We start from the raw sequence: 13,796 nt of genomic DNA on the forward strand, positions 1-13,796 counted from the left end.
GGGAGCCTGATTCCCCCAGCTCCATTTTTCGTTCTCAAGATTGCTTTGGCTATTCGGGGTCTTTTGTGTTTCCATACAAATTGTGAAATTTTTTGTTCTAGTTCTGTGAAAAATGCCAGTGGTAGTTTGATAGGGATTGCATTGAATCTGTAGATTGCTTTGGGTAGTAGAGACATTTTCACAATGTTGATTCTTCCAATCCAGGAACATGGTATATCTCTCCATCTATTTGTATCATCTTTAATTTCTTTCATCAGTGTCTTATAATTTTCTGCATACAGGTCTTTTGTCTCCTTAGGTAGGTTTATTCCTAGATATTTTATTCTTTTTGTTGCAATGGTAAATGGGAGTGTTTTCTTAATTTCACTTTCAGATTATTCGTCATTAGTGTATAGAAATGCAAGAGATTTCTGTGCATTAATTTTGTATCCTGCTACTTTACCAAATTCATTGATTAGCTCTAGGAGTTTTCTGGTAGCATCTTTAGGATTCTCTATGTATAGTATCATGTCATCTGCAAATAGTGACAGCTTTACTTCTTCTTTTCCGATTTGGATTCCTTTTATTTCTTTGTCTTCTCTGATTGCTGTGGCTAGGACTTCCAGAACTATGTTGAATAATAGTGGTGAGAGTGGGCAACCTTGTCTTGTTCCTGATCTTAGTGGAAATGGTTTCAGTTTTTCACCATTGAGGACAATGTTGGCTGTGGGTTTGTCATATATGGCCTTTATTATGTTGAGGAAAGTTCCCTCTATGCCTACTTTCTGCAGGGCTTTTATCATAAATGGGTGTTGAATTTTGTCAAAAGCTTTCTCTGCATCTATTGAGATGATCATATGGTTTTTCTCCTTCAATTTGTTAATATGGTGTATCACATTGATTGATTTGCGTATATTGAAGACTCCTTGCATTCCTGGGATAAACCCCACTTGATCATGGTGTATGATCCTTTTAATGTGCTGTTGGATTCTGTTTGCTAGTATTTTGTTGAGGATTTTTGCATCTATGTTCATCAGTGATATTGGCCTGTAGTTTTCTTTCTTTGTGACATCTTTGTCTGGTTTTGGTATCAGGGTGATGGTGGCCTCGTAGAATGAGTTGGGGAGTGTTCCTCCCTCTGCAATATTTTGGAAGAGTTTGAGAAGGATAGGTGTTAGCTCTTCTCTAAATGTTTGATAGAATTCGCCTGTGAAGCCATCTGGTCCTGGGCTTTTGTTTGTTGGAAGGTTTTTAATCACAGTTTCAATTTCAGTGCTTGTGATTGGTCTGTTCATATTTTCTATTTCTTCCTGGTTCAGTCTCGGCAGTTTGTGCATTTCTAAGAATCTGACAATTTCTTCCAGGTTGTCCATTTTATTGGCATAGAGTTGCTTGTAGTAATCTCTCATGATCTTTTGTATTTCTGCAGTGTCAGTGGTTACTTCTCCTTTTTCATTTCTAATTCTATTGATCTGAGTCTTCTCCCTTTTTCTCTTGATGAGTCTGGCTAATGGTTTATCAATTTTGTTTATCTTCTCAAAGAACCAGCTTTTAGTTTCATTGATTTTTGCTATTGTTTCCTTCATTTCTTTTTCATTTATTTCTGACCTGATCTGTATAATTTCTTTCCTTCTGCTGGCTTTGGGGTTTTTTTGTTCTTCTTTCTCTAATTGCTTTAGGTGCAAGGTTAGGTTGTTTATTCGAGATGTTGCCTGTTTCTTGAGGTAGGCTTGTATTGCTATAAAATTCCCTCTTAGCACTGCTTTTGCTGTGTCCCATAGGTTTTGGGTCGTCGTGTCTCCATTGTCATTTGTTTCTAGGTATTTTTTGATTTCCCCTTTGATTTCTTCAGTAATCACTTCGTTATTAAGTAATGTATTGTGTAGCCTCCATGTGTTTGTATTTTTTACAGATCTTTTCCTGTAATTGATATCTAGTCTCATAGCGTTGTGGTCGGAAAAGATACTTGATACGATTTCAATTTTCTTAAATTTACCAAGGCTTGATTTGTGACCCAAGATATGATCTATCCTGGAGAATGTTCCATGAGCACTTGAGAAAAATGTGTATTCTGTTGTTTTTGGGTGGAATGTCCTATAAATATCAATTAAGTCCATATTGTTTAATGTATCATTTAAAGCTTGTGTTTCCTTATTTATTTTCATTTTGGATGATCTGTCCATTGGTGAAAGTGGGGTGTTAAAGTCCCCTACTATGATTGTGTTGCTGTCAATTTCCCCTTTCATGGCTGTTAGTATCTGCCTTATGTATTCAGGTGCTCCTATGTTGGGTGCATAAATATTTACAATTGTTGTACCTTCCTCTTGGATCGATCCCTTGATCATTATATAGTGTCCTTCTTTGTCTCTTGTAATAGTCTTTATTTTAAAGTCTATTTTGTCTGATATGAGAATTGCTACTCCAGCTTTCTTTTGATTTCCATTTGCATGGAATATCTTTTTCCATCCCCTCACTTTCAGTCTGTATGTGTCCCTAGGTCTGAAGTGGGTCTCTTGTAGACAGCATACGTATGGGTCTTGTTTTTGTATCCATTCAGCCAGCCTGTGTCTTTTGGTGGGAGCATTTAATCCATTTACATTCAAGGTAATTATCGATATGTATGTTCCTATTCCCATTTTCTTAAATGTATTGGGTTTGTTATTGTAGGTGTTTTCCTTCTCTTGTGTTCCTTGCCTAGAGAATTTCCTTTAGCATTTGTTGTAAAGCTGGTTTGGTGGTGCTGAACTCTCTCAGCTTTTGCTTGTCTGTAAAGGTTTTAATTTCTCCATCGAATCTGAATGAGATCCTTGCTGGGTAGAGTAATCTTGGTTGTAGGTTTTTCTCCTTCATGACTTTAAGTATATCCTGCCACTCCCTTCTGGCTTGCAGAGTTTCTGCTGAGAGATCAGATGTTAACCTTATGGGGATTCCCTTGTGTGTTATTTGTTTTTTTTCCCTTGCTGCCTTTAATATGTTTTCCTTATACTTAATTTTTGACAGTTTGATTAATATGTGTCTTGGCGTGTTCCTCCTTGGGTTTATCCTGTATGGGACTCTCTGTGCTTCCAGGACTTGATTAACTATTTCCTTTCCCATATTAGGGAAGTTTTCAACTATAATCTCTTCAAAAATTTTCTCAGTCCCTTTCTTTTTCTCTTCTTCTTCTGGTACCCCTATAATTCGAATGTTGGCACATTTAATGTTGTCCCAGAGGTCCCTGAGACTGTCCTCAGTTCTTTTCATTCTTTTTTCTTTATCCTGCTCTGTAGTAGTTATTTCCACCATTTTATCTTCCAGGTCACTTATCCTTTCTTCTGCCTCAGTTATTCTACTATTGATCTCATCTAGAGTATTTTTAATTTCATTTATTGTGTTTTTCATCATTGCTTGGTTCCTCTTTAGTTCTTCTACATCCTTGTTAAATGTTTCTTGCATTTTGTCTATTCTATTTCCAAGATTTTGGATCATCCTTACTATCATTATTCTGAATTCTTTTTCAGGTAGACTACCTATTTCCTCTTCATTTGTTAAGTCCAGTGTGTTTTGAGCCTGCTCCTTCATCTGCTGTGTGTTTTTCTGTCATCTCATTTTGCCTATCTTACTGTGTTTGGGGTCTCCTTTTCACAGGCTGCAGGTTCGTAGTTCCCGTTGTTTTTGGTATCTGTCCCCAGCGGCTAAGGTTGGTTCAGTGGGTTGTGTAGGCTTCCTGGTGGAGGGAACTAGTGCCTGAGTTCTGGTGGATGAGGCTAGATCTTGTCTTTCTGGTGGGCAGGTCCACGTCTGGTGGTGTATTTTGTGGTGTCTGTGGCCTTATTATGATTTTAGGCAGCCTCTCTGCCAATGGATGGGGTTGTGTTCCTGTCTAGCTAGTTGTTTGGCATAGGATGTCCAGCACTGTAGCTTGCTGGTCGTCGAGTGAAGCTGGGTCTTGATGTTGAGATGGAGATCTCTGGGAGATTTTTGCCGTTTGGTATTACGTGGAGCTGGGAGGTCTCTTGTGGACCAGTGTTCTGAAGTTGGCTCTCCCACCTCAGAGGCACGGCCCTGATGCCTGGCTGGAGCACCAAGAGCCTTTCGTCCACACGGCTCAGAGTAAAAGGGAGAAAAAATAGAAAGAAAGAAAGAAAGAGGCTATAATATAGTGAAGTAAAATAAAGCTATTGTAAAGCAAAGCTATACAGACAAAATCTCACCCAGAAGCATATACATATACACTCACAAAAAAAAGGAAAAGGGGAAAAATTAATATCTCCTGCTCCCAGAGTCCACCTCCTGAATTTGGGATGATTCGTTGTCTATTCAGGTATTCAGCAGATGCAGGTACATCAAGTTGTTTGTGGAGTTTTAATCCGCTGCTTCTGAGGCTGCTGGGAGAGAGTTCCCCTTCTCTTCCCTGTTCGCACAGCTCCCGGGGTTCAGCTTTGGATTTGGACCCGCCTCTGCGTGTAGGTCGCCTGAGGGCGTCTGTTCCCCGCCCAGACAGGACGGGGTTAAAGGAGCAGCTGCTTCGGGGGCTCTGGCTCACTCAGGCGGGGGGAGGGAGGGGTACGGAGGAGGCGGGGCGAGCCTGCGGCGGCCGAGGCCGGCGTGACGTTGCACCAGCTCGAGGCGCGCAGTGCGTTCTCCCGGGGATGTTGTCCCCGGATCCCGGGACCCTGGCAGTGGCGGGCTGCACAGGCTCCCGGGAGGGGAGGTGTGGAGAGTGACCTGTGCTCACACACAGGCTTTTTGGAGGCGGCAGCAGCAGCCCCAGCGTCTCACGCCCGTCTCTGGGGTCCGCGCTGATCGCCGTGGCTTGCGCTCTTCTCTGGAGTTCGTTTAGGCGGCGCTCTGAATCCCCTCTCCTTGAGCGCAGCGAAACAAAGAGGCAAGAAAAAGTCTCTTGCCTCTTCGGCAGCTGCAGACCTTTTCCCGGTCTCCCTCCCGGCTAGCTGTGGTGCGCCAACCCCTTCAGGCTGTGTTCACGCCGCCAGCCCCAGTCCTCTCCCTGCGATCCGACCGCAGCCCGAGCCTCAGCTCCCAGCCCCGCCCGCCCTGGCGGGGGAGCAGACAAGCCTCTCGGGCTGGTGAGTGCTGCTCGGCGCCGAGCCTCTGTGCGGGAACCTCTCCGCTTTGCCCTCCGCACCTCTGTGGCTGCGCTCTCCTCCGTGGCTCTGAAGCTTCCCCCCTCTGCCCCCCGCAGTCTCCGCCCGCGAAGGGGCTCCTAGTGCGTGGAAACCTTTCCTCCTTCATGGCTCCCTCCCACTGGTGCAGGTGCCGTCCCTATTCTTTTGTCTCTGTTATTTCTTTTTTCTTTTGCCCTACCCAAGTACGGGGGGAGTTTCTTGCCTTTTTGGAGGTCGGACGTTTTCTGCCAGCGTTCAGTGGGTGTACTGTAGGAGCAGTTCCACGTGTAGGTGTATTTCTACTGTATCTGTGGGAAGGAATGTGATCTCCGCGTCTTACTCTTCCGCCATCTTCTCTATCATCCTCGAAATTATGTTTCTTAACTGACTATCTTATTGCAGTTTGGGTGGAGTAACTAAAATTTTGTGCATGAAAAGCTTATTTTTAAATTTAAAAGTAATGTATTTCTGATGTGATGGCAAACATGTTTCCTGCTATTCAGTAACCTGATATAAAAGCATCATATTACAGTAAGAATACTGAAAACAACAGAGATAATAAACAAGAAGTGCCATCAGCCACTGCATTGTCAAGAGAAGTAAATAATTTAAATAGGTTTATACTAATGGAAGACACATGGCAGAGCTTGAAATAGAAATGCAGCAATTAACATCTCCGCCTGCACCTCTCACCTAACACCTCATCACTCAACACTTTCCAACCTACTCCTGTCTGGGAGTCCTTTTAAACCTGCACAAGCTAACTTCCCAAAATGAAGTTAATTCCCCAAAGTATCGAAGTTGCTTCTTTTTCAATCTTGTTCACCTTATAATAGCTTTAAGCTCACTTACAGGGATGGATACCTTCACACCAAGAGCTTCATTATGTACTTATCATGCATCCTCTCCCACTCATCTCAAGTACTAAGGAGAATGACAACAGTGTCTAAAGTGCCTCCTTAACAAAGTTAGGTACTAGGATTTAGAGAAATCAAGAGGAAGCATATTGTATACCTCAACTTGGTATTTTAGTTGAAATAACATTTTGAATGATTAAAGAAAAACACAGTGCCAGATAAAATAGCAGTTCTCTCTTTCACACATAACTCAATCTTTGTGACTACATTTAAAATGATTTTATGAAGTCAGAAATTTTTTGAGCTCAATATTTTGGCAACTGCTAAGTCTGACTGCTTAAGACATTTGCTGAATCTAGAGTTAATAACCTCTAGCTAGGCCTGATATTTTGCCTAGCTAAAAACCTAGAGATCAGTCAAGGATTATTCTGCTGTCCTTTCATTTTTCTCCGTTCAAAACAACATTACACAACATGCAAATACCACCACACTGGCTGCAGTCCAACCCTTGTGCAGTTTTAGTCCTCTGCTTGTAACATAATTTTTTTATGTTCAAGTGAAACTACACACTCTGACATTTTGGGGGCAAATCCAGAGGATTTTGCCTACAACAGATATGTTCTTCAGAGGAGGATGGAGTTCTAACCTTCTTATAATTGCCGTTTGGGCTGAAATGTTCAATAACGACGGTATCCTATCATAACTCCATTATCTCATTTGAGACAGTTTATTAGGCAGGTCTTTCTTTGTCCTTTACTGGAGACAATAAACAGAAACCTGGCATAAATTTCAAACAAAGTTACTTTGGATCCATGATTGCTATAATGTGAAATTTATCTTTCATAGAAAGGTGCACAAAATCTGGGCAAGACCTACAAAACATGGTTAATAGCCACAAATTATTTTCATCTTTTTCTCAAGAGACAGGGAAAACATTGTATCTTAAGTGTCCGGGGTTTGATAGCCTATGAAGGGAAAATTGACAAGGGTCTCCTGAAACAGTGACCTTCAATCAAGCTATGGAAATGTTTTACAGTTGCCCTTCCTCCAGCTTACCAACTCCACCGCCACACATGCTACAGACTCTTTTTTTTTTTTTTCCCATGGACATGGGCTTTATTTGGGGACTCTTGGGGGAAGGGAGGGAGGGAGCTAAGACTGGTGGGTAAATCGGGGGAGAGGCTTCTCAACTTGCTTTTTAATTTAGTGCATGTTGCCTGGAGGTTAGGATGAGTGAGAACAGCTGTAGAAGTGAGAGGAGAGGAAGAGGGAAGGTCAGAGAATGGAAACTTTCCTTGGGGAAGGAAGCCAGGACCAGGATATGGGAATTGAAGGTGGGGAGGGAAGGCACCCTTCATATATTGAGACTCAACCAAGGTCACTGCTTGATGCCAGCTTCCCCAACCCCCTGGCCCCATCCCAGCTCCCAGCCCAGATGCCTGCTCTGCTAGTTCCCTCAACTTGCCTTGGAGAGGAGCTGAATGAGGATGTGGGGAATGGGGGTACCCTTCTGCCTCCAGCTTCCCTGCCCAGGAGAACTGCTCACTCGCCCGCCCTAAAGTCCCAGCCAGAGTCAGGAGGTCAGGAGGCTGGGGGCCAGCAGGGGGACAACTGTGCCTACACCTCCCCTCCTCACAGGCTGCCCACGGGGCCCTTCACATGAGGTTGCAGCTCTTGGCTCTATCCTTGTGTATCTCGCCCTCGTTTCTGGTCCCATTCCCGTTCCCCCGGTCCGGCCGTCCTGCCAGCTGAGTAGATCACTGAAGTCCCCGGCGTGAGTCAGTACGGCGCAGCTGCCTATGGCCCCGGCCGAGGGAGGCCACTGTGGCCACGTGGAAGACATCTCTGACGCTGCGCTCAGAGGACCGGGAGGAGCACTCCACGTAGGACACGGCCCCCACCTGCTTGGCCAGCACGGTGCCCTGTTCATGTGTAACAGGAATAAGCCTCTGCTTGGACAGCTCCCTCAGTGTGGCCAGGTCGGTCCGCATGTCTAGTTTACAGCCAACCAGCACAACCTTGGCATTGGGGCAAAACTCCTGAGTCTCCCCTTGCCACTTCTTGAGGACACTGTCCAGTGTTTCTGGTCGGCTAATGTCGAAGCAGATAAGCACAGCATCCAAATCAGGATAGGCCAGAGGCCGGACGTTATCTTAGTAAGAGGAACCTGAAGTGTCCCACATGTTGAGCTCAATGCGGCGCTTGTCGATCTCAAAGCTCGCGGTGTAGTTCTCAAACACGGTGGGGACATAACTCCCGGGGTAGGCGTCCTTGGCCAACACCTGCAGCAGCGCCGTCTTGCCGCACTCCGCGTCCCCCACCACCACGATCTTGCAGCGGCCGCTCTGCCCCTCTATAGTCCCGGCTACGCGCCGGCCCCCCGCGCAGCCCCCCTCCCGGGCTCCGCTGCCGCCTCCCCCGCCGCTGCAGCTGCAGCCGCTCGGGCCGCCGACACCGGCATCTCTCGGGCCCGCGCCGAGCCCCCGACCAGGGCCGCGGCCCCCCCTGCGCCCCGCCCCCAGCCCGGCCGCTACAGACTCTTTAAACACTCATTATATGGCATATTCTTGCCTGGTCTTGGCCACAGCAAGCTATCAGTTAAGTGACTATCTTCTAAACTGTTACCCCTCCCACAAATATTTTCACTTTAGTTAGGGACATTTTAAGGACCAGTGCAAGCTCAAGGCCTAATGAAATGAATCAAAAAATCATGACATTTTTGGGACCACAACTGATACATCCCCTAGTAAAAATAAACTAATCATTGAAGATCATCAGACTAAAGGTCAGACTCACCCAGTGCCAGACTAAGTGAGTAGAATCTGGAATTAGTTGCTCTGAATGGAATGAGAACCTTCAGACATCTGTAGGTCCACTATGTAGCTACCTTCTTCTCTGGCCCCCACCATCAGTGCCTACTCAACAGGACATAGATTCTACCTCAGTTCCTAGTTTGAATTGTCATTCCCACTGCTGGGTCTAAAACACTTTCTAGGACTCCAAGCTACTTGACTATCTCCATAACCATCCTACCCTACTAGGCCAAGATTTAGATTGAACCCTGTGATTTGACTATCTGGACACTACACCCTTACACACTTACCAACAGGAAAAGAATCATAAAAATCATAATAAAAAATCATAAAATTTAAAAATGTGTATAATTTTATGATATATATATATATATATATATATATATATATATCATATCTCATGGCTTATCAATACAGAATGTTCAACAGAACATTTAGCCTATGTACCAGATCTTGTACTAGACACTAGGGATCTAAAGATAAATAAATAAACTAGGGTCCCTGAGCTCAAATTGTTATAGTCAGTTGGAAAAAATACATACACATAACTAATTTCACTAAAATATCACAAGTGCTATAAGCAGTTTGATATGGGGTCCTATGAAAGCCCAGAGGAACACCTAACCAGCTCTTAGGTAGCTAACTAACTTTCAACCTGAAGGAAGTGGGTGAAAGGGAAGGTTTCTCTGAGCAGATAATGTCTTAACTAATTCTTAACAAATGAATAGATGTTCTTTTGGTAAAAAAGAGAAAGGAAAGGAGCTAAAATTCTTGTATGGCCGAGTAATCTGTTGGACCAACACATTTGTAGTTTATAACAACTATAAACTCTAAACACAATACAAAATAATCACCTGTAGGCACCGAAGGGTGACAAAAGCAGGCAAGTTATGGAAGAAAAATTATACTTGGGTGAAGAGAATGGCATGGAGTTCATTTACCATTTTTATAGCTTTTAACCTGAGGGTGAGCTACAGTTGGAACAACATAGGGTGGCTAAAACTCTGATAGAAAACTCACAGTAATTCTGGCCTGAATAACCAGAGGACAGAGTTTGGAGCAACTGGAAAACAGGACCAGAGAGGAAGAGCCCAGAATTCTGTGTATAAATTCTACCCAAATCTCTAGCTGACCAATGAATTATTTATGCATGGGCAGTCTTCAAGCAACTCAGCTAACGATGGATATGAGATTTGCGGTATTTCCCAAAAGACAAAATTTTCAGATTGAGTCTGACAATTTCCTGTTAAAATAACTCTTTGGAGGAATATAGTAGAATCCAGAGTCTCCATAACATTAGTATTCACATTGTCCAAGGTATAACCCAAAGTTACTTGACATATGCAGTAATAGGAAGATGTGACTCATTATCAAAATAAAAAGCCATCAATGAAGGTTTTGTGATGATCCAAATGTTGGAATTAGCAAACAAGGAATTTAAAGCAGCTATTCTAACTATCAACAGTAAAATTTTGAAAAATTCATTAGATGGGCTGAACAGCAGAATGGAGATGACAAAGGAACTTCAGAGAGCTTGAAGACAAATCATTAGAAATGACTCCATCTAAACAATAAAGAGAAAAAGGTTGAAAATATGAACAGAGACTCAGGGACCTATGGGAAAATATCAGTAGTTCTAATACATGTGATATATGAGTTACTGAGGTCACAGACAGAGAGGAGATTTAGAATGGGACAAAAGAAATATTTTTTAAAATAATGGCTAAAAACTCTCCAAATTTGGTGAAAAAAATAAATTTACAGCTTCAAGAAGCTCAGTGACCACAACACATTATAAATATGAAAAAAATCATGCCTACACATCATCATCAAATCTTTGAGAACAGAAGATAATGAAAAAAACCTGAAAGCAGTAAAAGAAAATTGACACATAAAGAGCAACAATAATTTGAATTACTACTTACTTCTCTTCAGAAATAATGGAGGAGAATGGACAATGAGACATCTTTAAAGTGCTAAAAGGAAAAACCTTTAACCCAGAATTCTTTATCCAGCAAAAATATATGTCAATAATGAAAGCAAAATTAAGATATTTTCAAATAAAAGAAAAATATGCAAACTTGTCACCAGGAGACCTGTGCAAATTTATCATCAGGAGACCTGAACTATAAAAAATATTATAGAAGTTTTTCAGGCAGAAATGAAATAATACCAGATGGATCTTCAAGAAAAAATAAAAAGCATCAGAAATGGCAAATATTGGAGTAAATATAAAATAGTAATTTTCTCTCTTAATGTCTTTTTAAAAGAAGGTAAAGTGCATTTCAAGCAAAGGAGACAGCATAAGCAAAGGCCTGAAGATGGGAAATAACATGGTGTGATAAGGAAGTACAAGCAGTTTATTTCTTGTAATGTTACGTGTGATAAGAAGATTGACAGGCATGCCCGCCATGCTGAGGAGCCTGGTCTTAATCTTTAGGTGAAGGTTCTCCAGCCAGAAGATGAAATTGTGAGGTCTGTATGTATGTAGATCACTCAGGCTACTCAGTGAAGGATAAATTTGGAAGGGCAGGAAACTCAAGCTATTGCAGTGATCAAAGAGAGATATTAAAGAAAGCACATCAAGAGAACATGATCTGGAGAAGTAATAGTATAGAAGTTTGAGAGAACAGTGTTAAAAAATTTTTGGAGGTAAGATCTGTATGAATTAGAGATTGTGAGCGAAGTAGAAAAAATATCACTTGGATCATTAAAAAGTTTTGGGGGAGTTTTCCCTCAGTATAGACCCATTTGCTGCCTAAATTTCTGGTAACATTGTATTGGGCACTAATTCCTGCTACCTGTCTCATTCATAGCCCCTACTTATTGCTCAAACCTCCCACTTAGTACCAGGTGACTGTGCCCCATCATCCCCTTGGCAACAGCTATTTTGGCTAGGCTGCATGGTAGGGAGAGGAACTGAACAGTCAATGCATAAACCTAGCAAGATCCTATGACGTATCCAGTACCAAAAAATGAACTGAGCCAATCAGATTTTCTCTCTCATGAATTTGAACCAAGAAATCCCAAAAGAATAGGTCATTTAACAGTGGAGGCCAAGGCTAAAACTTCATGTCAAAGAGACAGGCTAGATGCCTTATGAAATTCTAAGAACTGAATAAGAAATATGGAAAGAAGCAGTCACCCCACAAGAGAGTGACACTATAGTTCCAGAGAGAGGGAAAAAGAATAAGGTGATATGCTAGAACTTCCTTGGTTTCTGTGCCTGGCATATAATAAAGACTAAATAAACTTTTTGTTGTTGTATGGAGGAATAAATAAATGAACACACAAATTAAATGAATGAAGATGACTTTCTAGTGCCAGTTTTTATAAAGCAAAATTTCGTACAGCCTTGTTTTCTACTTCCTCAGAAATTCCTATCCTGCTTATTGTTCCATTTCTATTCCTACACTACACTCACCTCCACTGCATCACATTTCATGAAGTTCCTTGAACATCTGTATTCTTTTCAAACTAAAAAGCTGAGCTAAATGACTGCCAACTTTGTTGCAATTTTTTCAGTATCTCTGTTTTCCAAAAGGTCAGAAATTCTCAGTATGTACCCATACCAGTGGTGGATAAATTTTTGGACTCAAAATCAAACAGCATTTACAAGTATTAACAGACGTATAGCCTGAAGACCTTCTGCAATTTTGAATCACTCAAAATTTGGAGGCTGCACCCCTTCTAGAATCACTCTTGTTCTGAAACCATCTGTGCCCTCTGCACGTATCAAGTCTGTGAAGGCATCTTTGGGTAGCTCTCCAGGCTGCTGCTGTTTTATACTTTTCCTAGACCAGGTGTTTTGTTTGAATCAGAGCCTAAGTGGAGTGAGGAATGATGATAGTACCTGGTCATCACTACAGCAAGACTTCCTGTACTCCAGCTCTGAAACTTTGCCACATTTATTTTAGAATAACACAGCAAAGTATCTGAGCTAGTGGCAGAGACCTCAAGCACAGAGACTCCAAACTACAGTAGAAAAGTATTTTGTACCTCCACAAATTCTAAAAAGTATTTGGGGCTTCCCTGGTGGGGCAGTGGTTAAGAATCTCCCTGCCAATGCAGGGGACACGGGTTCGAGTCCTGGTGCAGGAAGATCCCACATGCCGCGGAGTAACTAAGCCTGTGCACCACAACTACTGAGCCTGCGCTCTAGAGCCCGTGAGCCACAACTACTGAGCCCGTGTGCCACAACTACTGAAGCCCACGCTCCTAGAGCCTGTGCTCCGCAACAAGAGAGGCCACCGCAATGAGAAGCCCGCGCGCCGCAACTGGAGAAAAGCCCTCACGCATTGATGAAGACCCAACGCAGCCAAAAATAAATAAACAAATAAAAAAAAAAAGTATTTGTATCCCCTTTTGCACCACTGAGTTGAATAGAGGAATAAAGAAAAGTTTTTTCTTTAAAAAAAACTTTTAAAAACTCTTAAAAAGCAAGGAGATGTTTTCTCACTTCTGCTCCTTAGAATTGCATACTGCTACACATTCTGCTTGAAGGAGGAAATTAGACAGATGACGAAGGAAACAGAGGTGATTAGCCTGTCACTGGAAAGGAATATTAAAGGATGGGAAAACAGAACACATTTGTCAGTTCCTTACATAACCAGGTGAAATAATTACATTTAATTGTTTCTGAATTATTTAACTATGACATACCCCCAAATCCTTAAGAAAGCCACATTTGTCCCTGAGGAGAGTATTTCAGTCCAATGTAAACTCTTGTTTATTTTTCTTGTACAGAGGCTTTTTAAAAAGTAATTTACTATCTCTTTAGGAACTCATTGCACTGGACCAGTGTTTAGGTGTGTTTATTTCTGCCACCCCTAACCGCAACACCAACTTTTCTCCAGCACACAGAGCTTCTCTTTTCTTTCTCTTTAATAAAATACTGAATGTTCTGAACCATAATATTTGTCCCTACTTCCTTCCTTGACCACAGATGGGTAGATGGAAGATTGCTGTTTCAAGTAAAACAGACAACCACAGAAAAGAAAATTATTCTTAACATTTTTATTTTTTAAAACCACCTACCATGA

At 42.1% G+C, this 13,796-nt stretch overlaps 2 protein-coding genes across 7 annotated transcripts in view; both read right to left on the bottom strand.

The window, feature by feature from the left end:
- TEX9 (testis expressed 9) overlaps nt 1-13,796 on the bottom strand; it is a 261,325-nt gene that overhangs the window by 116,627 nt on the left and 130,902 nt on the right. The gene's annotated exons all lie outside the window — the stretch shown is intronic.
- LOC130707743 (rho-related GTP-binding protein RhoN-like) lies at nt 7,039-11,167 on the bottom strand. The gene is given in 2 exon segments (XM_057544538.1): nt 7,039-8,471; nt 11,134-11,167. Coding segments are annotated over 2 exon segments (909 nt in total). The 3' UTR covers nt 7,039-7,596.

This window comes from Balaenoptera acutorostrata, chromosome 3 (assembly GCF_949987535.1).
Source record: "Balaenoptera acutorostrata chromosome 3, mBalAcu1.1, whole genome shotgun sequence".
Classification (NCBI taxonomy): Eukaryota; Metazoa; Chordata; class Mammalia; order Artiodactyla; family Balaenopteridae; genus Balaenoptera; species Balaenoptera acutorostrata.